The 27,526-nt window shown below is 42.4% G+C and overlaps 1 protein-coding gene across 1 annotated transcript in view; it reads right to left on the reverse strand.

Annotated features, from left to right (window-relative positions):
• Positions 1-1,938: 1,938 nt before the first annotated feature.
• Positions 1,939-27,526, reverse strand: part of OXCT1 (3-oxoacid CoA-transferase 1) — a 126,166-nt gene continuing 100,578 nt past the window's right edge. The window contains exons 15-17 of the mRNA XM_084628066.1: positions 15,699-15,779; positions 13,720-13,821; positions 1,939-5,904 (exon numbers count right to left, since the gene is read on the reverse strand). Coding sequence (XP_084484192.1) covers positions 5,863-5,904; positions 13,720-13,821; positions 15,699-15,779 — 225 coding nt within the window. The 3' untranslated portion in view covers positions 1,939-5,862. The remainder of the gene's footprint in view (positions 5,905-13,719; positions 13,822-15,698; positions 15,780-27,526) is intronic.

Genomic DNA, 27,526 nt, shown 5'->3' on the forward strand with positions numbered 1-27,526 from the left:
ATGTGTATGATAATCAAGGTGGGGCATTTCCAGCACAAATCCAGGTTTTCTCACCCCCCCACCCCCCTCCAAAAACCACACACACAAACTCACTCTCCTGCTGGCAATAGCTCATCCAAACTGACTACTCTCCTTACAATGTGCATGATAATCAAGGTGGGCCATTTCCAGCATAAATCCAAGTTTAACCAGAACGTCGGGGGGTAGAAAAAAACCTGTATTTGTGCTGGAAACGGCCCACCTTGATTATCATGCACATGGTAGGGAGAGTGGTCGCTTTGGATAAGCAATTACCAGCAGGAGAGTGAGTTTGTGTGTGTGGTTTTTGGAGGGGGGTTGGGGGGTGAGAAAACCTGATTTATGCTGGAAATGCCCCACCTTGATTATCATACACATTTTAAAGAGAGTAGTCACTTTGGATGGACTATTACCAGCAGGAGAGTGAGTTTGTGTGTGGGGGGCGGAGGGTGAGAAAACCTGGATTTGTGCTGGAAATGGCCCAACTTGATGATCACTTTAGATAAGCTATTACCAGCAGGAGAGTGGGGTGGGAGGAGGTATTGTTTCATGGTCTCTGTGTATATAATGTCTTCTGCAGTTTCCACGGTATGCATCCGTGATTTGATTGAAAATTCCCCAGTAGAGGCACTGCATCAGACGACCATAGCTGCCTTGCACAGGACCAATCACAAGTCCCAAGGTACAAGGCATGCTGGGAGGTGAGGCCTTGGGCTAGAGAAGTGTGTTAAAGATGGGAGGGGTGGGACTGGAGCTTATAGTACTGAGGAAGTTCGAAGAGATGCTGCTGTCCATAGAAGCCATATGGTGCTTACCTTCAGGAGCTGTGTAAGATACGCTGGGGGCCGCAGAGGTGCCAGGAATAGCCAGGAGGATTAAAGGTGGTTTAAAGCCATTTAACCCTTTGTCCCCTGGGCTGTGCCTGTGTGCACACAACTGCACCTTCCCTGCCACACTCAATGAAATTTACCCTGTAGGACAGGTAGATTTTCAGGGTCCAAAACTGTAGCCTACTTGCATATTTCTGATACCTAAACTTTAGCTCAATTCATGCACAGGAAGAGGGAATGCTGGAGCATGGCCCTGCACAGAAATTGTTGAGGACTTTTATTTCTGAGCAAACATCTCTTCTGTGCAAAGTCTGAGCATTTTTCTTCTTGCTTTTCATCCAGCTTTTTTGTTGTGCTGGTTGTGATGTGAGGTAAAAGGACACGCTGACATACATGCCCATGAATGATGTTCAGAAGTCTATCATAAACAGGCAGCATTTCCATCATTTCAGCAATCACCATGATTGATCATTCATCAGGCAGACACTAGAATTTATCTTCCTGGGCAGGAATGATGCCTTAAAACACTTTCAGGCTACAGATGCACATTAATACCGGAGCTTCAGTCCTTGTATTGCTAAATATAAAAAGACTGTCTCCCACCTTTTGTGCAATAATCTTTATTCTAGAGGGACAAATCATTCCACAAGGCGTCCAGATCACACAAAGTAATTCTTGATATGTTGCTACATGCAGGTGGGCTCATGATCTCGTCCCTCCTTGGCATCTCCTTTTCCTTATACTCACGTTTGAGCAGTGTGAACTGCAAGTCACTTGAACAATGCATTTACTGTGGATGCTTTTATGAGCTGTCACTCAGACTGGCCAAACATGCAGTGCAAGAGGAAATACTACGCAAAGCACTATGACCAGTTAGTTGGGCTCAGTTGTTGTTCTCCGATTATGCATTCCTCCTGTTTATCAAGTTCCTCCATCTCCAGCTAATATCACATACATTTTGTGTAATAAGGTGCACTGTCATTATCATAGCACATTCAATATGCCAACACAAAGTCTGCTGATTCTCGTACGTTTCTAAAGGAACATTCTTAGGATGCTTCATTATAAAGAGCACTAGCAATCTACATGATCAGCCCTTTTTAAATCTTTTAATTTTTATTGATTGTTTTGCAAGTACACGTAAAGGACTTTGACAAATAGCTTACAATACAATAGCCATTTATATCACCTTTTCACTTTTTGCTTCTCCAAGGGACAAAATCATGTATTGGTTTAAACAATTAGAAAGAGAAATAAGTCATAGTGATATGACAGAATCACCACCTTCTTCAACTCAAGGGCATTATATTATCTCTGTCTTGTGAAGTGCTGCCATCCAGGTAATGATCTAATTGATATCCAATTGGACCTTCCTCATGCTTCCTGGCCTTCATGTTGCCATGGAGGAGAGAAAGAAGAACCTGTCATCACAACTATTACCTAGTTTGTACATTACAGCTATGAACCAGACTTCCTTGTGCTCTTCAAAAGGAAAGCTGTCTGGCTGACTAACAAGAATGGCTTTGGCCGCTAGGAAAATCAAATTTATACATTTGCACTCATCATAATACAAAGTCTTGCCAAAACATGACCACAAAATTAATACAGTTGGCTTGTGGGGGGTCACTTGACATTTATCTAAGAATATAAATACCTTCCCATAGTATCAAGTTACTGAAGCAAATACAGATAGCATGGAAGACAGATATTTACACTATAATTGTATGTTGATAAGTCCTGATTCAACTCTTATCTCCACTCGTGTAATTCTATTGACTTCAATTCTCCTGAGTGACACTCATACAAGCGTGAGGTGAATCAGGTCCAAAACATTCATCACACGTGGCAGTCCCCAAATGCTCTTTTTTACTCTTGATCAAGCGTTGAATTTTCCCTAAAGGAAAAATATTACTTGCTGTACAGACTTTAGCTAATTAATCCTCACAAGGTAAATCTCTCTTTTCAATTAGGGAAACTGAAGCAGAGCATGTGTCTGAGACTTTTCAAAGGCCACAAGTGAACAATCAGAAAAGTGAAGATTAGAACTCAAGAGTTCTTGGCCCCCAGTCCTTTGCTTAAGGTTTTGAGATATTGAACTTCTAACTACTATTAGACCATTCTGCTCTTTTGAACATCAAGTCTAATGGTATAAGCACATCTGAATGAAGGATCCTAGGGGGAGAAGTAATATACATTTGCTGCTGCCCTCTCGCACCTATCAGACACCACAGTTGTGGTAAATATACTCCGAGGAAAACTTTTAGACAGTCTCCACCAAATTAATTGCTACTGAGCTTAATTTAATATGGTTTATCCCATTAGATAACATTCAATTCTCTAGATTTTCTAAAAGATTTCCCCTCCTTTATTTAAACATAGTTTTCTTTATAGACAAATTAAAAGTATTAAAGGAGTGGCAAATCCCCTCCTTAGATAATATGTTTTACGTATTTCCCTTTAAAAAACAATATACATACTGAGTGTTCTTTAGTAAATCCAAGAGTAATTGCTAGCAGGAACCTATTTATGACCCCATCCATTCCATCAAAAGTGGCTCTTAACTGATCCTCAGTAATAGAGATAATGATATGCACTTTTTACTGTCTACATCACCAGGACACTATACTCTCTCAACAGCAAACACTATCCGTGAAGGGTCTTTGTGGATTAGCTCAGGCTACTTAGCCGCTTGATCATCAACCCGGGATTGTTTTATGCGAACCCACAGTGCATTAGCTTCCATTATAGCAGAGCCATTACCGAGCAATCCCATAGAAATCTAGCTATACAAAACCCCTGGAAATAATTTCTTAAATCTGACTTTTTGGGTTTTACTCCAAATGGGTGGAAATGGTCAAACTGTTAATTGACATCTTTTCCCAGAGCTTATAATATAGGAAACCTCCTGATCTTAGAGCTGGTTGGAAACTAGGGCCAGTGCAGGATTGTTGCTTGCAGCTTATTCTGGAGCGCTTTTGCCAGCTTCAAACCTTTCGAACAAATTAAATATCAGCCAAAACCCTCTTTGTATTAAACGTGACCTTAACACTACCACTTACGCAACAGCATTCTTCTTCAGATATTCACTTGTAGGCCTGGCTACACCCCCAAGTTATATGCTTGTATAGTTAAAGGAGTACAACCCCCCGTGCACACCCAGTTATACTGGTGTAGAGGTGCTTATGCTAGTATAGCTTATTCCTTTAGGGAAAGGAGGAGATGCTATTTTGGTATAATGCACATTTATACAGGTATAACTGCATCTGCAGTAGGGGCTGTACCAGTATAGCAATAGACATTCACACCCCTAATCAAATTAGTTATACCCGTACAAAATGCATGTGTAGATCAGGCCTACTTTTACAAGAACCCTGTGAAGGAGTATTATTCCCCACTAAACTGAGGGAAATGAAGGAGAGAAGCCCAAGGACACTGAGGAGCTAGGACACAGGAGGACTATTTCTGACCCCCAGTGCTGTGTTCAGAACATTCCCCTGCTCCTCCCACAACATTTTATGAAGTGGGAGACTTCCTAATCTGTCTCAAATTCAGTTTTTCCTCTCTCTCTCTCTGCCTGGGTTGCTTATATTATGTACCATTTTCTTTTGCATGGCTTCCTGGCATATAGCTGATTCTTACTGTTGATGTCACATGTATGACAGGACCTCACTTAACCAAAGCATTTTGGAAACTTCCAAAATATTTAGAAGAATTGGGAAAGAAGCCACTGCATCTAGAGCTAGTACTAGACTTTGGTTAACGTGGATTTTTGTGAATTAGGGTCCCATGTAATGGAGTTATGTTGTACTGGCCTGAGAGGGAAGGACCTGTGTTCTATACTATATAGAAAAAACAACAGTTCTCTTTGTAACTCAGAGTGGGAAAGGGAAAAGACTTATCAAGTGGGGAGGGGGGAGGGTAGGAAACCTAGAGAAAGGAAACTGCATTTCATCTTGACTGTGGCTTCTGTGGATGCGAGTCACTTGCTCCCTGGATCGGCAAGAGCTGGGGAAAGAGCTGATAAACAGGGAGCCTATCACTTTAAACCTTTCCTCAATCCGAATTTGAATAGTTGATAAAATGTCAGTTCTGAAAAGGAGCTCCTTTCCCTGACTCTTCCACAGTCACTCCACCCTTCTCCTTACAACCCAGCATTATCCCTGTCCACCCACCTTTCCTCTCTGTGACCCAGGCCCATATCCTTTGCAAGGCCATCAACTTGCCTGTTTGAGGGAAGAGACCTTTTGTGTTTCCCTCCCAAAGTGGCCCCTTTCTAGGTTACACATTTGTGGGTTTCATCATTCAAATAGAAGAGACCAGAGTCATACTCTAGAAGGTGTACCTTCTCTTAATTAACACCAGTACATAGATACCACGGAAAATGATCATACATTCAAGGTTAAGGGCCCAATTGCTCCCATTGATTTCAATGGGAGTTTTGCCACTGACTTATTGGTAACAGGTTGAGGACCCAAATTTTCACAAAAAAGTGGAAGCCCATGTGTCAGATGTACATCTGCAGCTCTACATGTTTGCTACAAGCTCAGCAATCATCCCCCAGAAGAAAATCAAGAAGCGCCTCACCATATATTAGAATTACTATGACATTTGCAGTATTTCCACTTCCAGTGGTTAACTTGTTTGTAAAACTTCAGAAAATGCACAGGCAGTTGGCATGCACATTGTCTGTTTGCACAGTAGGTCTGTACTTTTTAAAAAATGTAGTCCTCAGCAATAACACGACTTCTACAAGGCATTTCCTTGAGTCAATGCTTATTAACAATCATGGTTGTAGTATGAGGTTATCAAAAAGTTAGGTATTAAATTCACCTTTTTATTAAAACTGGACTGTAATGTCATGCGAGAAACAGCTATCACAGCCTGAATCTAACTACTAGGAAACTACTTTAAAAGCCCTTTAAAAAAAGTATAATTGCAAAACAGACACTGATTTCCCTTCACTGAGCTCCCGTTTGGAAACAAGAACTCTGGCAAGTCCAGACCAGCTTGCTTTTCAGGTTGAAATCTGCCTCATCGGTATGAGATTTGGTGCAACCTAGAAAAAAAGAGAGAGAAAAAAATAAGTTGGCAAACACACACAACAGTGCAAACTAGGTTATTGTAAGCATGTCCCTGTCCCCTGATTTCCAACTATGAAACACTGCAGCAGCAGAAGTCCCATTACCAACTGGCTTTTAATATATAAACACAGTTGAGATCTTCCAATAGTTATTGCACTGCCATTACAATATTAACACAAGACTGCCAAGAAATCCTTAGCTAATAAACCCCATTATCCGAAAACAGCTCAGCTTGTCCATCAATCCGCCTCAAACACCTGACAAAACAGAAGTGTCCTGTCGTGACGGGCCCATGTAGAACAATTCAAAGATTGGATTTAAGAAAAATGGTATCCGTGGCTGTGCAGACTGTTTGAATGGGATGTAGTCAGGAAAGACAGAGTATTTTCAGCTAGCATTAATACAGTACAAGGTTATTTACATTTTCTTACCCTCCATCTCCCAACTTATTCCATCACAAGGATATTTTTGATTGTTTTTTAAGTCATTCATTCCCAGCATATATGGTACTGTACAAAAATTAAAACCAATTAGTAATATAGACTGAGACAGAGCAGCCATCCTAGCAAAACGGAATGGGCAACAGAAAAATAACCCAAAAGGGAGAGCTGATGAAAAAAAGAACCCATGTGTGTGATGGGAAGGGGGGTGAGGAAATTTGCTGGGGGTGGAGAGCTGAAACGGTGCACAAATGACTGATCCAAATTAGTATGGTTATAACTAAGCCCTGAGTATAGAGATAGAGGGACACTGCTGGATAGTCTCAGGAAGGGATCGCCTTCTACTCCCAGCCTCATGAAGAGCAAAGGCAATCTGGATGACATCAGCTGCCTCAGATGAAAGAGAATACCTCCAGTACCTCAGGTCTAGATGATTAATCGGTCTCCGTAAAATCTGACCCACTGCATTTCTTCTGCCTCCTTATCCCACCCATTTCACAGTGCTGAACATGCTCACACATTATGTCTTTGCAACCATTAGTGGCCTGTTGCTTTTAGAGGTGCAGGTCTTTATTTCCTACAGACAATGTGCAGTTTAATTTCTGGAATTATTCTTCCGTGAACCACAATAAATCATCCAGTCTCTTGTGGAAGTAGCAGCTGAGAAGCCAGGCTTGGTTCACACAGAGTATTTTTTGTGCTGAATGTTAATGAGACATCTTGGTGGAATGAGACACTGTACATTGATTTTTCAAAGCTCTGTGTAAACTGGGATACTAAATTGCAGCAAGCATGTGCATTGAGCAGTGGGAGAAACTCTCTCAGTGTATGGACACCTTGGGACTGGTTCCAGGAGGCTTACGTTTTCACATCTTAAAATGCATATGCACTGTATTTAGCATGGGGCAATTCTGCCAGCCTTGAGCAGTACTTCATTCCATGAGTGCTTCCACTGAAATAAATAAAAATACTTGAGGAGTAAGGAACTATTGGAGGTGAGTGAGAATGGCAGACTCTAGCTCTGTATTTTCTGACAACAGTGACAAAATTCAATTACGGTGAGCAGATATTGTTTATCTGTTGTCCTGGTTTTCAGTACCAGTGTGGCTTGGAGTCAGGGCTGGCTCTCGGTGCTTGGGGTGGCACGTTATTAGGGGCGGCGTTCCGGGGCCGGCCATGCTGACCCTAGAAATGTGCCCCCGCCAGCCCTGGGTCGCCTCCGCTCCGCCTGCTCCCCTGAGCGCACCGCCGCTGAGCCGCTTCTCCCCCCTCCCTCCCTTTTCACGCGGCAAGCCTGGGAGGGAGGGAGGGAGGAGAAGCCGAGCGGTGGCACAGTCGGGGGAGGCGGCGGTGGTGGAGCAGAGGTGAGCTGTGGCGGGGAGTGGTTCCTCTACCTCCCATTACTTCCTGTGCTCCCCCCAACCCTCGCTCACCTCCGCTCCCCGTGCTCCCTTGAACGCGCTGCCTCTCCCTCGCCTGACATGGAGGGGGGAGAAGCAGGCGGAGTGGAGGTGAGCTAGGGCGGAGGGTTGCGGGGCGGGGGGAGCCACAGGAAGCAATGGGGGGGGGGGAATGCGGCACGCCCATGGGAGGAGGTGAGGCCGGGGATTTGGGGAAGGGATTAGGAAGGGGCGGAGTTGGCATGGAGCCGGGGACAGGGCACGAAAAAAAAGCGGGGGTGGCCAAAAAATGTTTTGCTTGGGGCAGCAAAAATCTTAGAGCCAGCCCTGCTTGGAGTGTTTTACATTTGAATGAGCACATTACGTTAAATCTCATGTTTCTCTCATGGGTATTTGCACATCTGACACTTCAGCTGTCCCTTGTGTGCCCAGCATCCGCTCCCTCCAAGGGTCCGATCCACTGAAAGTCAATGGGTTGCACATCCTCAGCACTTTTCAGAATCAGGCCTAAATATAACTGTTTGCTATGAATAAATAAAATTAAATAAGCAGAAAATTGCTTGAGCAGCCCAAGGATGGCTAGTGGTTTAAAATCAGGGAATCATCAAGTTTACAATGCATAGACTCCCCACGGGTCTAAATCCCAACGGGATCCACTCAGTTCTATATCCCTTTGAGGCACATAAATACCTAGGTTACAGAAAGAAAAGGAGTACTTGTGGCACTTTAGAGACTAACAAATTTATTTGCACATAAATTTATTTCATGAAAGCTTATGCTCAAATAAATTTGTTAGTCTCTAAGGTGCCACAAGTACTCCTTTACTTTTTGCAAATACAGACTAACACGGCTGCTACTCTGAAACCTAGGTTACAGAGTGTGTCTTTCAATCTGTGGTGTTTCTCAGAGGTCTGCTCTGCTTGAACATCAAAAATCCCAGGGTATTTTGACTGAGGGCCTTGTGTCCTCTGCCAAAACTTTCCCCTTCCCACGTCCAAGGTTGTGATGTGAGTTGATTGTATGGTCGGGCAGCCATTCATTATATGCCTAAAAAAATCACTATATCGTGTTATCTGGAAATTATTTTTACTTGCAGATAAAGGCATTAGTTAAAGAGCATATTCTAGCCTCTTTGTACAAAACTCTGTTGCTCAATGCAAGTTCCACGGTGGGAGAGGGGTGACAAGGACAGGAAACAGGCTATACATTTAAAACATTCTCCATCATATAAACAATCCATTGTTTCTATAAAAAGGAAAGACATCTCTATGAAATAAAACCACAGAGAAATTGATGATATCCCATACTTCATATTATTTTTCATTCATTGGCTTGACCTTAGACAGTTCATTTTTTTTTTAACCAAACCAACAGCTGCTTGATAGTCAAACATGGGTTGTTTTTCTTGGTCTGAAAGCCACAGTTTTGAGCTCCATGTTAGCTTTTAATGTCTTTTTGTATCCCTGACCTAGAATTGAGCTTTCACAGGAAAAAACAAGAAGCTGAATCTTTATGTAGACAGACTTGCCTTATCAATTTTTATAATGAAATACATCTACAAAAGAATGTTTTCTTATTCTGTTCTCTCATGGTCTCATCAAAACTATAAACTGGTACAAGCCAAAAGAGATTACTTTGCCAAGCTGATCTACAAGCCAGGCAGTAGCAGATGTGATTTAAGTGTACAAGATAAGCCAATACTTTGTCTTCACAGCCTAGTGAAATCCAGGGTGAATTGTTTATTTTTGATACAATACCAGGTTCCTAACAAAGATTGGTGACTCTAAATCACTTGTCCCTTGGCATGTAGCTGCTGTGGATGTCCTCTAGGAGAGGCTTTTTCAAGCAAGTAACCCGGCTGTGAAAATAACAACGTACAGCCAAATATCTCTCAAAGAAACCATAATATTTCTAAATGGCTTTCCTTGTGTATTTTTCTTACAAGAAGCAGTATGGATCCAAAAGCATCTGCATTATGGACAGCATCATGTATGGCTCAGTATAAAATTACTGCGCAATTTGTACTCATGCATTAAACGTTAAATTGTAACAAACCCAAAAGACAGTTATTTTAGCTAATGTTTTCTGAAGCCATTGAAAAATACTATCAACAGAAACGTTCAACTCCATAATCTATTTTCTTTAGCTCTATACAAAATAGTACTTCTTCACAGGAAAAAGTACTGTATAAGATGAGAGAATTCTGCTTTTCATTCCTATCGGCGCAATGTCATTAAAGTCATTGTTATTTTCTGGTGTAAACAGCAGCAAAACTCAATTCACTGAACAGAAATAATAATTTAAGTACAGCAAGTGGTATCTTCTAAGGTAGACAGGGTCAGCATTTTGGTGTATGAGGAAAAGCATTCACAACGCAGCTCTTCAGGTATTATTCTACCACAGAGTTCAGGGCTTGAGCTGGGTGAAATGTTTTTGATGAATAAACGATTCGCTGAAAAATGCAGTTTCAGTCAACCAGAAACTATTCACAAATTTGTGTAAAGTTCTCCAAATAGCTTCAACTGAACCCAAAAACACGAAATGTTTCAGTAGCATTGAAATGAAATGCTTCATTTTGACCCAACCCAATATTTTGTTTCAATATTGGGCATTTTGACAAACGTGGACTAAGTTTACAAAATACTGGACGGGGAGGAGGGGGCAAGACCCCTCCCTTATAACCTTTAGGCAGTGGTTAGGGCACTCACCTAGGATAGGGGAGACCCAAGGTTCACGTGCCCCCTCTACCTGATAAGAAGGGTCTCCCAAATTGAAGACAATGTCCCAAGCCACTGGGCTATGGGATATTCTGGGGTGACTCTCTCTCAGTCTCTCCTCTTGAAGCTATTCCAGTTTGTATACACTATTAAATAGGGGGTATCAACACTGGAAAAGAACAACAACAAAACAACCATGGCAGCGAGTTTCTCAGCCCAGGTCAATTGACTTGGGCTCAAACTATGGGGCTAAAATTAGCAATATTGACGTTCCTACCTGGGCTGGAGCCCCCCAACAAAGGAGGAGGGCCTCAGAGCCTGGACTCTAGCCTGTGTGGGAACATCTACGTTGCTATTTGTAGCCCCATAGCACGATCCCTGTGAGCGCAAGTCAGTTGACCCAGGCTCTGAGTCTCACTGCCATGTTTTGTGGTGTTTTTTTTTTGCAGTGTTTATGTATCATAGTCATTGGAGTGGGTCTTAAACTCGGGTCTACCTAAATGAGTACCCTAACGACCAGGCTGTACAGTCATTCTCACTCTCTTCCCCTGGTCCAACGACTATCAGTTGTCATTATGAATGACTGCCACACGTGCTACTACAGTAGCTTCAGCCATTAGCTCTTTCAATGCTGATCACAAATGGCCCACAAAAATACATTAAATACGTTGTGGCTTAACCCCCTTTCTAAACTTCCAAGATTATAGAGGGTGGGTACTGAATGCAAAAAAAGATGAATCTACACAATCAATTTTTGTATGCTTTAGCATTGACTTTACTGATTGCAAGAGAGGCTCTGTGACTGGAGAAAAATAAATCCTGACATTATCAAAGTATGCAAAAAATCAACCCCTTTCCTTAAATCATTACTGGAAGGATGATCAAAACCAGTTCTTTTGTGTAAAGGACTGCTGAATACGGAGGGTTGTTTCAAAAGAGAAATTTTAAAACACAAGGTTAATAGAGTGACTTCAGTAAGGTGTTATGTGGACAACGAATTATGCAGTCAAGCTGTTTTTATAGCAACGTGTTATACTCTGCCAGTTGCAGGTCATTTCAACATTAAAAATAGAATTCCTCCCAATTAGCTGAATCTATTTTCAGAAGTGACCTGCCTCATACCTGCCTCTCATTTATTTAAAAAAAATGCAGAACAATAAAACTAACACACAATATTTTGGCACTGTTTAGCAAAATGTATTCCTACAGATGCAGATACGGAAGCTTATGAAGTCAAAATATCTGGCCTGTGATCTTACAATTCTCAGCCCCACCCAGCAAGGACTCCACAGGAGGTTGTTGTCCACATTAGCGTATCCCATTGTAGAACTGGAGTAATTTTTTCTTTATTATTTTGTATTTTGGTAGTACAGAATGCACAATGTACTAGGTACCGCCCTTGCCTGAAGGACAGCACCTGTCCTCACTGTCTCTGCCTCAAAAGGTTTTACCAAATAAGAGGACAAGCACCACATTGTGGATGTGGAAGGAGGATAGTGGCAGGGTGCTACCTCAGAGCACCCCCTTGTGGCACAGCAATTTCCTGTAGGCACACTTTCCTCAGCTTCCTTTAGTGGGGTTCAGAAATCAATCACTTGCCTCCACAGTCTTTAAACAATATTTCCCTTCCCCTGGGATCTAATTCAGGGGTTCTCAAACTGGGGGTCGGGACACCTCAGGGGATCGCGAGGTTATTACATGAGGGAGTTGCGAGCTGTCAGCCTCCACCCATTAACCTTGCTTTGCCTCTACCATTTATAATGGTGTTAAATATATAAAAAAAGTGTTTTTAATTTATAAAAGGGGGGGGGTCGCACTCAGAGGTCTGGTATGTGAAAGGGGTCACCAGTACAAAAGTTTGAGAACCACTGATATAATTTATTTAGCTTATACAACTTCCCTCAAAGAGCTCCCCTTTACATTCAGGAGGCCTTACCTGCCCTCTGTCTTGGGGACTTGTTTTTTTTTTTTTTTTTAATAGTCCTGGCCTTTCTGGTCTATAGATTCTACCCTTATATTCAGGGGTCTTCCTAGCCTTCCCCTTTGGAGTAAGGGATGGGGTGGCTTTCTGTCAAACTTCTCCCTCCTTGGCACAGGAGGCCCTTGTTGCACTGTGATCTTTACCTCAGGCCCAACTGTGGCTTTCAGTCAGCTTCTCCGCCAGTAGACCCCTTTCCCCCTGGACTGGGAGAGGTCAGCAAGTATTAACCTTCCACTGCTGGTGTCTCCAGGCTCTGAGAGAAGAGGCAGCATATATACAGCCCTCTTTCCCAGAGCTGGTGAGGGTTGGTTGGGAGAGAAGGGAGCCCTGCCCCACTCTCTCTACCAAAGCTCTTGGTCTTGTCCCTTAAGGAAGAGCATCACAGGTTGTCCCCAGACACAGACTGTTCCCTGGACCGCTTCCTGTCTTCCCATATCTGCCTTTGCCATTTTTCTTGATCCTTGAGTACCAAACCATAAAGGGGCCACGGCATGGTGCAGGGGTGGAAGGACCTGTAGGCCCTACTACTAATGAGCGGACAGATTACCTTGTCACAAGAATACATTCAAAATATGTACAATTGTTATATGCACCACATACAGCATCTGTTTGGTTAAATATACATCATTAGTTATACCCCACTGCCCCTCAAGCCTTTCCATCTTTAACTGGCCCATTTCATGTATGCATCATTAAAGAACTGAGACTCTTGAGAAGGGATTTGAAGGATGAGAAAGTAGTGGCCTTATAGATTAGTACCGAGAGAACATTTCACACATATGGGGCAATTTTAAACTGTGTATTGGAAAATGTAGTAAGAAAAATCTGTGCACAAAAGGGCTCTGGGTGAGCTAATTTTTATATCATTGAACAGGCTCTAATATTCACCCACCATCCTAGTGAAGCTGACCTATCCCCTTCAATGCATTTGCTCAGTTTCACTCCCCAACTGTCCTTGCCAATCCAGTCCTCCTCTCCAGTTCTTCTACTGCACCCATCCAGTCCCCAATCCCAGGCCTAACACCCTTGCTCGCTCTCACCTTAGTCAACCTACAACTTCCTTCCCTGCTCTCATGGCAAGCATCCATGTGATCTAAACTTCAGTATCACCTGCCACCCTGACACAGTCACACACACACTTTGAAAGGTGAAAGCTACTGGATTACAAATAAAAGGCTTATGTGCTTTTCTTATCTGTTAAGATGGCTAGGTCTGGAACACGATGACTACATTTGTTCATACAATGACTTACTGTAAAGTCACAGCCAGTGCTTTTCTTGATTTCATCTACTGACAGTCCTTCCCAGATTTCAATCAGGGTCAGTCCCTTTTTCTTGTCCACATCAAACACAGCCTGTCAGATTCAAATAAAATATGAGTCATTTTTAGTGTAAGAAGGGATAATAAGGAAATGACTATTTATATAACAAAAAATGGTGAGCTGAAATATGTACATTTCTATTAGAAGGGTAACAAATTATGCTGTTATTTACATGTGTCAATTTTCTTACCTATAACTGTCCAGTAAATATCAGTGTAATATTCATTAGTACTTGAAAGAATAAAAACAAACAGGGGAGTTAATATTGTAAAAGTATGTATCTGTTATTCTTTGGATGAATTCAGCCATTTTAGACAAATTGGTAGGGATGGGATCTACACCTTACTGGGCAATTCTGGTTGGATTTTATGCTTGCCTGAGAGGTGACAACTGGTGGTGGAAGAGGGGACTGCTTGCCCTCTTTGTTTTTTAGGTTAGGGTCAGAAGTGAAATACATCTGATTGTTTGAAGGGTCCATGGGTGATTTTCTCCACTTCAATTGCACCATCCAATTTTGTCCAATTTGATTATTTTGGGAGTCCAGGGCTGCCAATGAAGCAGAGGTGGTGTTGTTTTTTACAGAACACCTGGGATAAAGTGGCAAAGCCTGTGTAAGTGAGCAAGGACAACCTTCTGAAGCTTTTTCTGGCACTCTGGTTACTGCTTTGCACTTCCACAGCTCACAGCACATTTAATAATAAATACATACATAATAAAGGCTGTTTCTGTATTTCCACAAATGCAAAATACAGGTAATGTGGGATTTAATGGGTGCCAGCCAGAGAGACTTATACTGGTTGCATGCTGTAGCCAATAAAACTCATAATATGTCGAGACATTTTCCCAGAGAAAGTCAGTTGAAAAAGGTGAAGGTTTAACCTGGAATCAAAGGGAAGTCACAGATTTGACATAGGAGTGGACTGAAGCTCAGATTGAACACTTAATTATCCTTCCCTGGGGTATATCAGGCTACAAATTTGATTTACGAAATTACACAGGGATTTATATCCCTAAATCTGAAGACAGAAACTGGAGGTAAGAAACACCTACTTTAGGATGTTGGTTTGGAGATGGTTAGAGTTTCCAGTTGAATTTAAGTGATATTCTGGTGTATACATAAGAGATATTTCTTATAGGAATATATGATAGGTGCATATATGTACAAAGAAGGATCTGCCCAGGGCTGGTTCTTATAAAAATGCCTGTAGGTTACTCGTTTTTTCCCCAATCTTTGTTCAACTTTCCTTTTCAACTACACATTTGTATGTAGCCTGTTCCTAGAGTCAGACTTTAAATAAGTTTCACATTTCATTTGTTTTCTTCTACCTTGTGGAGAAAGATTTATTTAAGATAACAAGTAATATACTCCTGGGGGAAAATGGCATCTAACATGAGTGCCTTTGAAGCACACTACTTAGTATGATAAGAGGGCTCCCGCAGAGACTACCCTTAGCCCTCCAAATGTAAGCACTTATAATAAAATAAAGGTGGTGGCAGCAATAACTTAATTTTCTCAACCTCTATTGAAAAGGTCCACTGAACTACTCTGTGCAGCGAACGGACTGTTTGGGGCTCAGTTCTGCCTCCCTTCCTCACACTGAGTAGTAAATTACTTCACAAGTAGTCCCATGAAAGGCTGATAGCAGACACTCTTCATAATTCTATCACAGGCATTTGAATGTGTTTGAAAACGTGGCCAAGTATGTTTGGGTGCTAAAGGATCGCATTTTTCAAAGGAAAACTGAGACCCACCCAAACTCCTGAATCCACCTCCAAGGGGATCTACCATTTTCATTGTTAAGTGATGCTGCATATCATTCATGCTTGCACTAAATTAAATTTAAATATGATTTGGTGGCACTTTCTAGAGTGAAAAAAGACTGGAAAAGGACTAAAGAAATGTACTTTACCTTCTCCGTAATGATACGATTTACACATTGTTTCCCAGTTAGTGGCAAATTACATTTTTCCATAATTTTGTGGACGTTGCCCTGCATTTAACAATAGACGGACAAACATTAGCTTTCAAGAACCAATATTTCTTGTTCAGAATTCAGATAAGGACAAGAAAATAATACACTTAAACATCACAGGTATAAGCACTCTGCATGCATGAAACACACACTGTACTCAGACCTCTAACGCTGGAGTCCTTTCCGATGGCAGATTATATCTGATCCCAAACACTTTGTGCTAGATCGTGTCTTGGATTACAGACTCATGCGGAGGAGTAAAAGGGAATAAGAACTTCTTTACATCCTTGTGTGGGCTACACAGACCCTATGCCCAGTGTATTTCTACTTACCGCTTCCCTCCTCCTGGAGCTGGGTGGGGAATGGGTGGAGCCTTAGCCAATTAATGCAGCAGCTGATCTGATCTGGGGCTGTCATAATTGGCTGCTGGAATAAGGGGAAGGCAGGGAGGGAACTGTACCTCAAAGAAATCTCTCTGGAAAACCATGCCTCCAGGGGTGGTGCAATACATAGAGCTTGTCTTGCTTGGGGCTGTGCCTAAAAGCACAATCTAGCTCTTTATTATTAAGGTGAAAGCCCAAATAGTGGTTACTTACTTGGGAGCTCACGGAAACTACAGGGAACCTTCCATACCCATTCCTTTGTACACTCGGCAGGGAACCAGCTCACTTACGTGATATTTCTCCGACATGCTTATCTATGCACAGTACTTACAGAAAGTCTGATGCACACATAACTGATTCCAGCCCTTAGGAGGCTGTACCCACAGCCAGGAATAGCTATTCATATAATCAAGTTCAGCCCCTCTACCCAACAGAGACTTTATGCTCACCTAGCACACACCCCTTTCCCTGTGCCTACACACAGCAAAATCGAGAAATGATACAGGCTGGACAAAACTGTATCATCCAAAAGTGTTATGTAGAAGCCACATGGTTTCTCTCTTAGACAGAGCATCAGCCTACAAATATTATCAAACGGAATCTATTTAATTTCCTTCAGGGACACTATGTGTCAGCTGAACTATGAGACTTCCTATTAAATGAATGTAGGCAGAAACTGCTCTGAATGAACATAAAATGGACTGATCATTGCCCTTCAATTGCTAGTTGTACGTATTTTACAGATATAGCCATAAACGTACACTTTGGTAATATACTCTTATCATTTTATGTCTAATTATCAGTTTTCTTTTATACATTTCAAAGGAGATCTAGAGTGTTGCAAGTCTAAATTAATCAGCTGAACTCACTGATGAATTCTCTGTGTTTTACCACTGTCAGCTCTCCTTAAGTCTAATATAGCTTGAGCAGCCAGACCTCAGCAAAGTCAATTCCTGGATGCTGACAAAATGAGCAATCTGTGGGTTGTGAAAGAAATTTTTTCTGGGAGGAACTATTGCTTCATTCTAATTATATAAGCAAGATCCACATCTAGTATCAAGGCAACTACTCAGATAAAACTAACAAATTTATTTGAGCATAAGCTTTTGTGACCTACAGCTCACTTTATCCGATGAAGTGAGCTGTAGCTCATTAAAGCTTATGCTCAAATAAATGTGTTAGTCTCTAAGGTGCCACAAGTACTCCTTTTCTTTTTGCGGATACAGACTAACATGGCTGCTACTCTGAAACCTCAGATAAAACTGATTTCAGAGTAACAGCCGTGTTAGTCTGTATTCGCAAAAAGAAAAGGAGGACTTGTGGCACCTTAGAGACTAACCCATTTATTTGAGCATGAGCTTTCGTGAGCTACAGCTCACTGACTCAGTCTTAATGAAAATAATTACTTGAAACAGACAGCATTACTTTCAAATGATCAGCTTATGTCGTACCTTTCTCAAGGACCTTCTGGCATTCTGTTCTCATAACAGCCAAGATTGATCTGTGCTATTTTAAAAGTTTTCAGTAACACAGCAAGAACACTTTTAAGGTCATGTAATATCTTCTCTTGGTATCCTGTGGAGACTGAAATGTACAGGCTTGCAGAGGTGATAGCTTGAAGAGAGCCTCAGTGACCCTGAGAACAGATGCATTTCAGCGTCTTGAACAATTCAGCTGAAGATTATTTTATTGCTGCTTACTATTTGAGCTGGCTTTTGGAACCCACACATCTCCACCTATATCTGCAGGGCCACACCAGATTGAGAACTCAGATGAGACTGTGGGATCTGTTACCATCTGTGTTTAAGAGGTGTTGATTGTGTAAAAGAGGAATGTAAGTGTGTGTGTTTGTATGCGTGTGGAGGGGGGTGGGATCCAAAATCTGGTCCAACCTGTGCTAAAAATAGTTTTGTTGACAAACACATTTTGTTATTTGAGAGCGAAAACATCATTAATCTACCACGATGCATCAATATTAGAACTGTTCACAACGGAGGAGTGGATGACATAGGGTAATGGGATGAGCTTTTCAGCTCTTCATCACCTGTGTCAGTTCGACCCCCAGCCAAGGGTGGTTGAGATCAGTTATGATCTCTTTGTTCAGTGGTCTGCACTGGAGGCCTCCATCCAACTCAAGCTTCAGAAAGGCACTATTACACACAGCTGTATACATATTTTTACTATTCTTTGCAAAAAAAAATCCTCATACCTATTCAGTTCTTGGCCTAACTTGATTTTTATTACTCCTGGGCAAGGGTAGTGCATGTTTCGCCAAACTGCCTAACATTGCATGTTTTGTGCCTATTTGGTGGATAAATAAAACATCACTCTCTAGCACTATTGCCTTTCTCGTCTTTACAAGGAAAAAACTCACTTGGAAAAAAAAGATAAAAGAATTGCTGACAGCAGTTACTATCTAATCCATGGGAGGGCAAACTGTGGCCTGCGGGCCAGATCCAGCCCATCAGGGCTTTCATTCTGGTCCGCGGGATTGCCAGACCCGTGGCGCAGTGGGGGTAAGGCAGGCTCCCTGCCTGCCCTGGATCCATGCTGCTCCCGGAAGCAGCCAGCACCACGTCCCTGCAGCCCTGGGGGAGGGGCAAAGAGCTCTGTGCGCTGCCCTTGCCTGCAGGCACTGCCCCCTGCAGGTCCCATTGCCTGGGAACGGGGAATAGCAGCCAATGGGAGCTTTGGGGGTGGTACCCACAGGCAAGGGCAATGCGCAGTGGAGCCGACTGCCCCACCCCACCCCAAGGAGCCACTCCCAGACATGCTGGCCACTTCCAGGAGTGGCGCGGGGCCATGGTAGGCAGGAAGCCTGCCTTAGCCCTGCTGTGCGCCGCCACTTGAGGTAAGCGGTGCCAGGCTAGAGCCTGAACCCCAAACCTCCCCTGCACCCCGCATCCCAACCCCCTGCACCCCTCCTCCTCCCCATCCCCCTGCCCTGAGACCCCTCCTGCACTCCACACCCCCTTCTGCACCCAACCCCCTGCCCTGAGCCACTTCTCATGCCCTCCACTCCCTCCTGCACCCCAACCCCCTGCCCCAGCCCTACATTCATGACCCTGCACACAATTTCCCCACCCAGATGTGGCCCTCGGGCCAAAAAGTTTGCCCACCCCGACCTAATCAAACAGTAAAACAATGGTCTCAGTTTTTAAAATATATGTCCTGATACTGTAAATCAGAGCCCACGGGCAGAAAACCTCTAGCATTCAAGCACTTCTCAAAGTTTAAAGGAAGACGTACAAATAAACAATTGAAGTGCTGGCTGCAACTTCATAATTAACATTGAGTTCTCTCTTACACTTATTGTGGAAATTCAACGTCTTTGTCTGTATGAAAAATATAGCATATTGTCTTCAAAAGTACAGCTCAACTCTTGAGTACAGAACAAATTTTCTGAGAATTTACGAGCCTATCATAACAACCTGGAGGTTTTGTGAGTCATCACTGTAGCTGAAGATGTAAAAAAATTTAAACTGGTTATAAGATAAAAAGTTTCAAGACTGGGCTAAATAATGTATCAACCATAGAACATACCTGGTGACTCTGCTTGTAACAGATATTAGCATGGTAATGATAAGCCAAAACCACCACACTACATCTAAATGCCCTTGAATTTTGGGAAAGTTCAGACCCAGATGTGAACTCTTGGGCTGATCTCCAATATTAAATGTTTGCCACTTCTTTCAAATAGAATTAGAAGAGACTATAGAACTAAAAATGATAGCTTCACCTGAAAAATAACTGGATCATCCTGACTCATACCACAATACAAAACGATGTAGCTCACGAAAGCTTATGCTCAAATAAATTTGTTAGTCTCTAAGGTGCCACTAGTACTCCTTTTCTTTTTGCGAATACAGACTAACACGGCTGCTACTCTGAAACCTACAAAATGATGGTTTCCCAAATCTCCCAGAATAAGTGGTGTGGTGGAACCAAGGTGATGTCCTATTCATCCTAAACTTGCACTTATCACAGAGAGTGATAAGCACAGAAGTTATGGTACGAGTAAGTGTAAAGAAAACTACTTTGGTGTTTATGAAGACTGACAAGGCCCAAATTCAATATTCTCTGTCAATGCTGAAGTTACTTTGACAGCTCTTGACATTGCAGTAACTTTGGCTGGTATCTAGTTCTTTCACCCTCTAGCTTTTCCCACACTTAATATTTCTTCTGTTCCCTCCCCCCCGATTACTGGCATTCACAAACACCTCAGAAGCCTTGAAGGATCTGATATCAATCAGTCCTTTTTGTTGCAGCTAGATGTCATTTCTCTCTCCCCTGTAGCCTTTCACTACACATCAATGTCTTCCATCTTGATTTCTGTTAATCCATCATCAGATCCTAACCCTTTCTGTGAATTATCTTATTCCTGTTGTTTATTTTCAGAGCGATGTCTTTGGCTGTCTCTAAACCATTGACTTCTTATCAGTGCAGGTTTGTAACAAAATCCTCTTTTCCAAGAGCATGGTTAATGTGTACTCCTATATTTGTTTCAGTTGGTAGGAATGTTGGGTTCTGAGGGGGATGAAGGAGCACGCCTCTGTTGAGTTTGAACTACTTCTTAGATGCAGATGAAACAGTTTGCTCTCAAAGAGAAACTCTTTAAAGAAATAACTAGGATTGAACAGAAAATCTGCTCTGGCACAAATAGCTACCCCAAGGGAATGCTACTTGCTTCAGAAGTGGTGTTACTGGTGAGGGTTGTGTGCGTTTTTGGTTTTTGACAGAGCATCTAAAAAGCATAACAGCAGCTTTCTATTTCTGAGTTTCAGCTTTATATACTTGCAGTTTCTTCACTCTTGGAGCAGCAAGAGCAAAGCAGTATTGAGAACCAAAAGAGAGGGACAAGCTCTCCAGGGAGAGCAAAATTCTCAATTTAAAAATAAATTAGTTTGTGAGAATGCCATTTTTCTTGCCTGACTCAAAAATGACAAGTAGATAATCACATAGCAGGTTATATGAGTTGCACATCTACCATACATTCCGATTATACAGTACAATAAACCATTCAAAGAGGAGATGATAATTATAGACAACAATCAACGAAAATAAATGTTTTTGGTGTCAGTCCTAACGTTTTTTCTCAGAGAAGATAAAGAAAAATCTGGAGTGGTAGCCCACAAACATCAGGCTATGAGACCACATATTTGCTGAAAAATGAAGAATGTACTTTATTTGTGGTAGTACCTTCCCATAGAAAGCAGAGACAGAATAATTAATACAGGGATTTCCACAACAGGCTCTCCAAAAGAAATGCACATAAGGCATTTCTTGTTCCTAAAGGCCCAAATTATACATACATGTGCAAGGGCCAGCCTTAGGGAAAATAGCACCTTGGGGGAGCTTGCTGCCTGCCCCCTACAGGAAACCCTCTATGACACCTTCCCTGAGGAAGAGCTCGTTTTCCGGGTAGGGCAGGTCGGCAAAGCGAGCCCAGGTGGCCTGTTCCCTGCCCGGGCTTCCCGAACAGCAGGTGGCCACTCAGCAGGCAGAGCAGCAGCAGGTGGAAGGGCAGTGGCATAGCAGGTGTCATGCTACCGGGAGGGTGGAGAGGGGATGTGTGTGAGTGTCTGGTTCCCACCCCACAGCCCCCTTTATCCCCTCTCCTTCCCTCGTGAGCGGGCATGACTAGTAATCATTACTTAGAAACTCAGTGCCCTTCTGCAGTTTCTTGACCATGGTATGCCCCCTGACTACAGAGCCCTGGGCAGTCACCTGTGTCGCTGACCCATAAGACCAGCACTGCATGCATCCAAGAATGAATAAATAAAACCCCACAATTCATAATAGCACAATTCTTGCATTTTCATTCTCCTCAGATTTCAGCACTCCCATTGACTAAAGTAGCATGTAAGTCAGTCCCAAGAATTTTACAAAGAGAGATCTTGCTTATACTATTTTAAACAGTGCATGGATGAGTTGTGTATGTAATGTCAGCCTGAGTTGCATTTCCTGACTTCTGGAGGTTAGGTATAAGTGTTCAGGGCCAGTATTTGCACACATTCGTATCAAAGCTGTGCCTGAAGAATATGCATGTGCACATGCAAATGGGTATTTGCACACACAGATTGGATTTTTGCTCATGCAAAATTTTTGCACTTTTGGTTATGTATTTGCACATGCATGCACACACATTATTTGGTCAACTTAGGGCTCTGTTTTTGAAAGTTTGCATCTTCTGTTCACTGTTTCAGATAAAACGTGAAACTTCTATATTTTTAAATAGGAGTCTCGTTGAACTCTTATACATGGCGCTGAAAAGTAATCCCTGAAGGCAGGTTTTTTAAAAAAAACATTTAATTTATTTAACTTTCCTAATTACTGCTATACAAATTCCCTAAGGCATTCCTAATTTTTATAGACCTAGTTATAAATCATAACAAATGGTTTGTATAATAAAAACATAGACGAGACTATAACTTTGTTTTGGTTTCTGCTATCTCAGAGATACAAAAGATTGGCTACAGTTGTAGAAAAAAAAAGAAGACACTAATTAGATTATCTGGTCTACTTCCCTAAGAGGATTCTTCTTTGAGTATCTGTACACTCTTGGTGTGCATGCACTGGAGAGCTGAATCTTTTTACCAGCAGTGTCCACTGGGGCCATGCATGCATCTTGCATGCCTTTGTGTCTCCCAGTTCCTAAGCCCTGGTCTACACTAGGACTTTAGGTCGAATTTAGCAGCGTTAAATCGATGTAAACCTGCACCCGTCCACATGATAAAGCCCTTTTTTTCGACTTAAAGGGCTCTTAAAATCGATTTCCTTACTCCACCCCTGACAAGTGGATTAGTGCTTAAATCGGCCTTGCCGGGTCGAATTTGGGGTACAGTGTACACAATTCGACGGTATTGGCCTCCGGGAGCTATCCCAGAGTGCTCTATTGTGACCGCTCTGGACAGCACTCTCAACTCAGATGCACTGGCCAGGTAGACAGGAAAAGAACTGCGAACTTTTGAATCTCATTTCCGGAGACTGCGGGAACTGTGGGATAGCTACCCACAGTGCAACACTCTGGAAGTCGACGCTTGCCTCGGTACTGTGGAAGCACTCCGCCGAGTTAATGCACTTAATGCACTTAGAGCATTTTCTGTGGGGACACACACACTCGAATATATAAAACCGATTTCTAAAAAACCGACTTCTATAAATTCGACCTAATTTCGTAGTGTAGACATACCCTAAGGGAGGAGCAACCCCAGCTGCCACTCAGTTCCTTCTTACTGTCCATGGCAGTGAGACAGAGTAACTTCAGTGTTCTCCCCAATACTGTAGTCTCTCTATTGTTACATAGTTGTTAGTGAGGTTACTGTACTTGTTTTTTCTTAATTTTTCCAAATACACATATTTGTTGTTAGTTCACTGGCAACATAATACTAATTATGTAGATAGCATTAGACTTTTGTTACTTAGCTGCCTCAGAATCCAGGACTATCAGGCCTATGGCGGAATGAAAATCTCAAGGTTTAAAACCCTGCCCATTCTGTGATACAGCTATTCTACTGAATGAGGGACAGAGTAAGTGCCTTTTTTGCCTCTGGGAGGGCCATATCTGTGCAGGGTGTGTAGTCTGTAAGTCTTTTTCAAAATTCACCCTGATAGGAATAATCAGTGAGAGGGGCTCTGGAGTCCTCTCAAAGTAAGAATGTTTTGCTTCTGTATTTAGACTTTAAAAAAATCTTTTTGCTTATTACTAGTAATAGTGTTATGGTAGTTCCCAGAAGGCCCAGCCAAGACTGAGACCCCATTATGCTAAGCAATGTATAAACACGTAGTAAGAGAGAGTCCCTGTTCTGAAGAGCTTATAATCTAAGGGTTTGATTCTGCAAGTTGCTGAGTGCTCCAATCAGATCTGAACCCTCAACTGTTTTCAATTTAAAGACATGAGCCATCTCACTGACATCAACTGAGTGTAAAGAGAAGTCTTCTCAGGCAGCCTGAAAGTATCACAAGGAAATGCATGAAAGCAAGTACCAAACTGAGTCTGAGGGCATGGTGACACCAGAAACTTCAAAGCGCTGCCGTGGGAGCGCTTTGAAGTGCAAGTGTGGTCGCACATGAGCGCTGGGAAAGAGTTCTCCCAGTGCTCCTGGTAATCCAGCGCTCAGCGCTAAACCCCTTGTGGAGGTGGGAGCACAGCTCCCAGCCCTCGGTGCCTGTCCACACTAGTGCTTTAAAGTGCTCAGACTTGCTGCGCTCAGGGGGGTGATTTTTCACACCCCTGATCCAGCAAGTTAGAGCCAGTGGTGAGCTGGAGCCAGTTTGCGTGAACCGGTTGTTAAATTTTGAATCTGGTTTAAAACTGGTTGCTAAAGGGGTGGGCGAACTCCGGCCCATGGGACTGTCCTGTCTGGCCTGCCTGAGCTCTCAGCTGGAGAGGCTCCCCTGAGAATCCCTTTTTAGTTTTTACTCACCCGGCGGTGCTCCGGGTCTTCAGCGGCATGTCCCTCACTCGCTCCGGGTCTTTGGTGGCATTTCGGCAGCAGGCCCTTCAGTGCCGCCGAAGACCCGAAGCAACTGAAGGACATGCTGCCGAAGTGCCGCCAAAGACCTGGAGCGACTGAAGGAACCGGTTCTTCAGCTTTTGGCAGCTCATCACTGGTTAGAGCTATAAAATGTAAGTGTAGACAAGCCCTTACTATGACTACTCTCTATTAAAGATCTATTGCAGAGCAGTGCGGTGCAGTATAAAACAGTTTATAACACTTTCTAAGATAAAATAAGATTTCTGTTTGTTACTACTTGATATAATTTTCACTGTGAAGCTAAAGTATTCTTTTGCACTATAAACAGCTTTTTCAAAACTACCAGTGCTTATTTTATTTCATTTGCTTGATATTTATGCACCGCAATTCTCTTCAGAATATGTACCAGACACTTAAATGTGACATTAGCATAATCATGCGGCCCTCTATAGTACCAATTAGGTGGTCTCATAGATAGCACTCATTAGGAAGTTTACAGATTTCAAACATTGAGCCTCTTCACTGGCTCCATGCAGTATGTACTACCTGTACAAAATCTTTTTCTCCCCCTCCCCACAAAATAACATTTCTAAGATTAGTTATTTTAGAACAAAATCAATATGAAATACTTTAATATGCAAGATTACTACCATATGCAATGTACTTTTTGTTAGTTTGCAAAGTGAAAGAACTCACACAGGTAATTTTTTTTGTTTGTTTGTTTTGCTGGTACAGTGAGAAAGAGCAACATCTTAATCTGAGTGCCAGGAATCTATTATTTTAGAAGTCTTCCCTAGCAAAATATATAACTGACAGTTCATTAAAAATGCAAGAAGAAACTCTGGATTTGGTAAATTAATATAAGCTTAATTAATCCCCTAAATACATGCCATAACACTGCACGCCATATTCCTCATAGTGATACTATTATGATATGGTTATAGCATAATTGTGATGCATTTTATGCAAGATAGGTCACGTGAGAGGTTATTGAAAGGTTATGATTTTCTGAATATGATTATCCTATTTGCATGCATGTATCATTTTTGTATCTGAAGTTATAAATACTATGTATCTGTACTTCAAATGTAATCACACTTGGGTAATGCTCACTAGATGAGATGCTTTCAGTCTAAATAGCTAGTTGTAAAGGGCATATTCGGGGTAATGGGCCATTAGAAAGAACAATAGTCCTTTGGAGAAGCTTATCTCCCACCTGGCGAGCCTTCCTGGGAACACTCCAGACAGCCTGTAAGTAATAGCTGCTATGACTCTACAAGGACATGTGACGAGGCCATGTGATGCTGGACTCCAGCTTGGGATGTCAATATTTTTCAACAGACTGGTCTGGGAACCAAGCTTTGGAACAAAGGGTTCCTGCCATACACAAAAGCTATATAAGGTAGGGAGTGACATCATCTGGGGTTCTTCACTCCCCACACAAGAAGACTCCTGGAAACACCTGAGGAACAAAGACTGAACTGGGGGAAGTGCTGGACCCAGGCTACAGGGATTTCTAGCCTGTGTATGTAACATTTGGGGATTCCAAGCTGTAAAGCAAGTGTAGCTTGCCCTTAAAAATCAGCAGCCTGCTTGCATTATCTTTTAGGGTGAGAACCTGCTAATTCATATTCAATCTATCTAGTATATTAAGCTTTGTTTGCATTTTTGTTTATTTGCTGGGTTATTTTGCTTTGTTTATTTGCTAGGTAATCTGCTTTGACCTGTTTGCTATCCCTTATAATCACTTAAAATCTATCTTGTGTAGTTTATAAACTTGTTTTTGTTTTAATCTAAGCCAGTGAATTTTGACTAGAGTGCTTGGGGAAAATCTCAGCTTGGTTACCACAAGTGTGTATGATCTCTTCACAATGAGGGAGAAGTGGACGAGGTATTAAACCCATATACTGGCCAGATTTGACTAGGGCAGGATGGTACTGCTCTGCGGTCCCAAACTGGGAAGCTGGTGGTTAGAGAGCCTGCGTGTGTCCCTACCTGTGTGAATGCTGGTGAAAGTGCAGGCTGAAGGTCTTTGCAGCTTGTCACAGCAGTACAGTGTGAGAGGGAGCTCATGCTGGTGGGTCAGGGGGCTCAGTGATACCCAATTCCAGGTGGCACCCTGGGGGGAACCCGTCACACATGCTACTAATGTAAGGTTCAATATTACAAACACTCCCAGCACAGAAAGCTCATATGTAAAGTGCTCTCAAGTAAAGGCAACTGGGAGAGTTTGGCCCAAATTTTCTGCCAGTATAAATTAACACAGCTCTTTTGACTTCAAGGGAGGAGCACCAATTTATACAAGCAAAAGATTTGGTCTTTTATCCCCTGTGACTTGAATAGAGATCATCGTCTTAGCATATGTGCAACATGGCTCAGGTGGAACAGGACCAGGATTCATCACCAAATTTGGTCCGCTGGTTGGATCATTACCTTCCCCAGCCAAGACTGGGTACTGACGGGGAACGTGACATGAATGCTGACCCACCATTCGGCTGCTTATTTTATACTGTAATGCCTTTAGAACCTCGTATAATAACCCTGTAAAGCTTGCAGGGTTTGATACAATTTATTTTTCTTTTAATTAGTGCTTGAGGTGCCAGATTGCCAACTCTGTCCTTTATCCGAAGAACAGAGGCAACGTGGGCAATGGCTGTAAACTTCCCCCACAATGCTTCAGCAATCTGCTTCAACCATCTTCTGAGGAACAACCCCTGGTGATTGAGTGAGCACACCAACTCATTTCACATAGACCCCTGAACTGCTCTGTGGTGATGGTGGTTTTCATTTACTACTGTCCTTCGTTACGGATGAACCGGTGAAAGATTCTATAAACCATTTTCCAGTGCCTTGTTAGTTTTCATTAAAACTACCATTGTTATTTTGTTATAGAGTTTAATGCCTG

This window comes from Lepidochelys olivacea, assembly GCF_965140295.1.
Source record: "Lepidochelys olivacea isolate rLepOli2 genome assembly, chromosome: 5".
NCBI lineage: Eukaryota > Metazoa > Chordata > Testudines > Cheloniidae > Lepidochelys > Lepidochelys olivacea.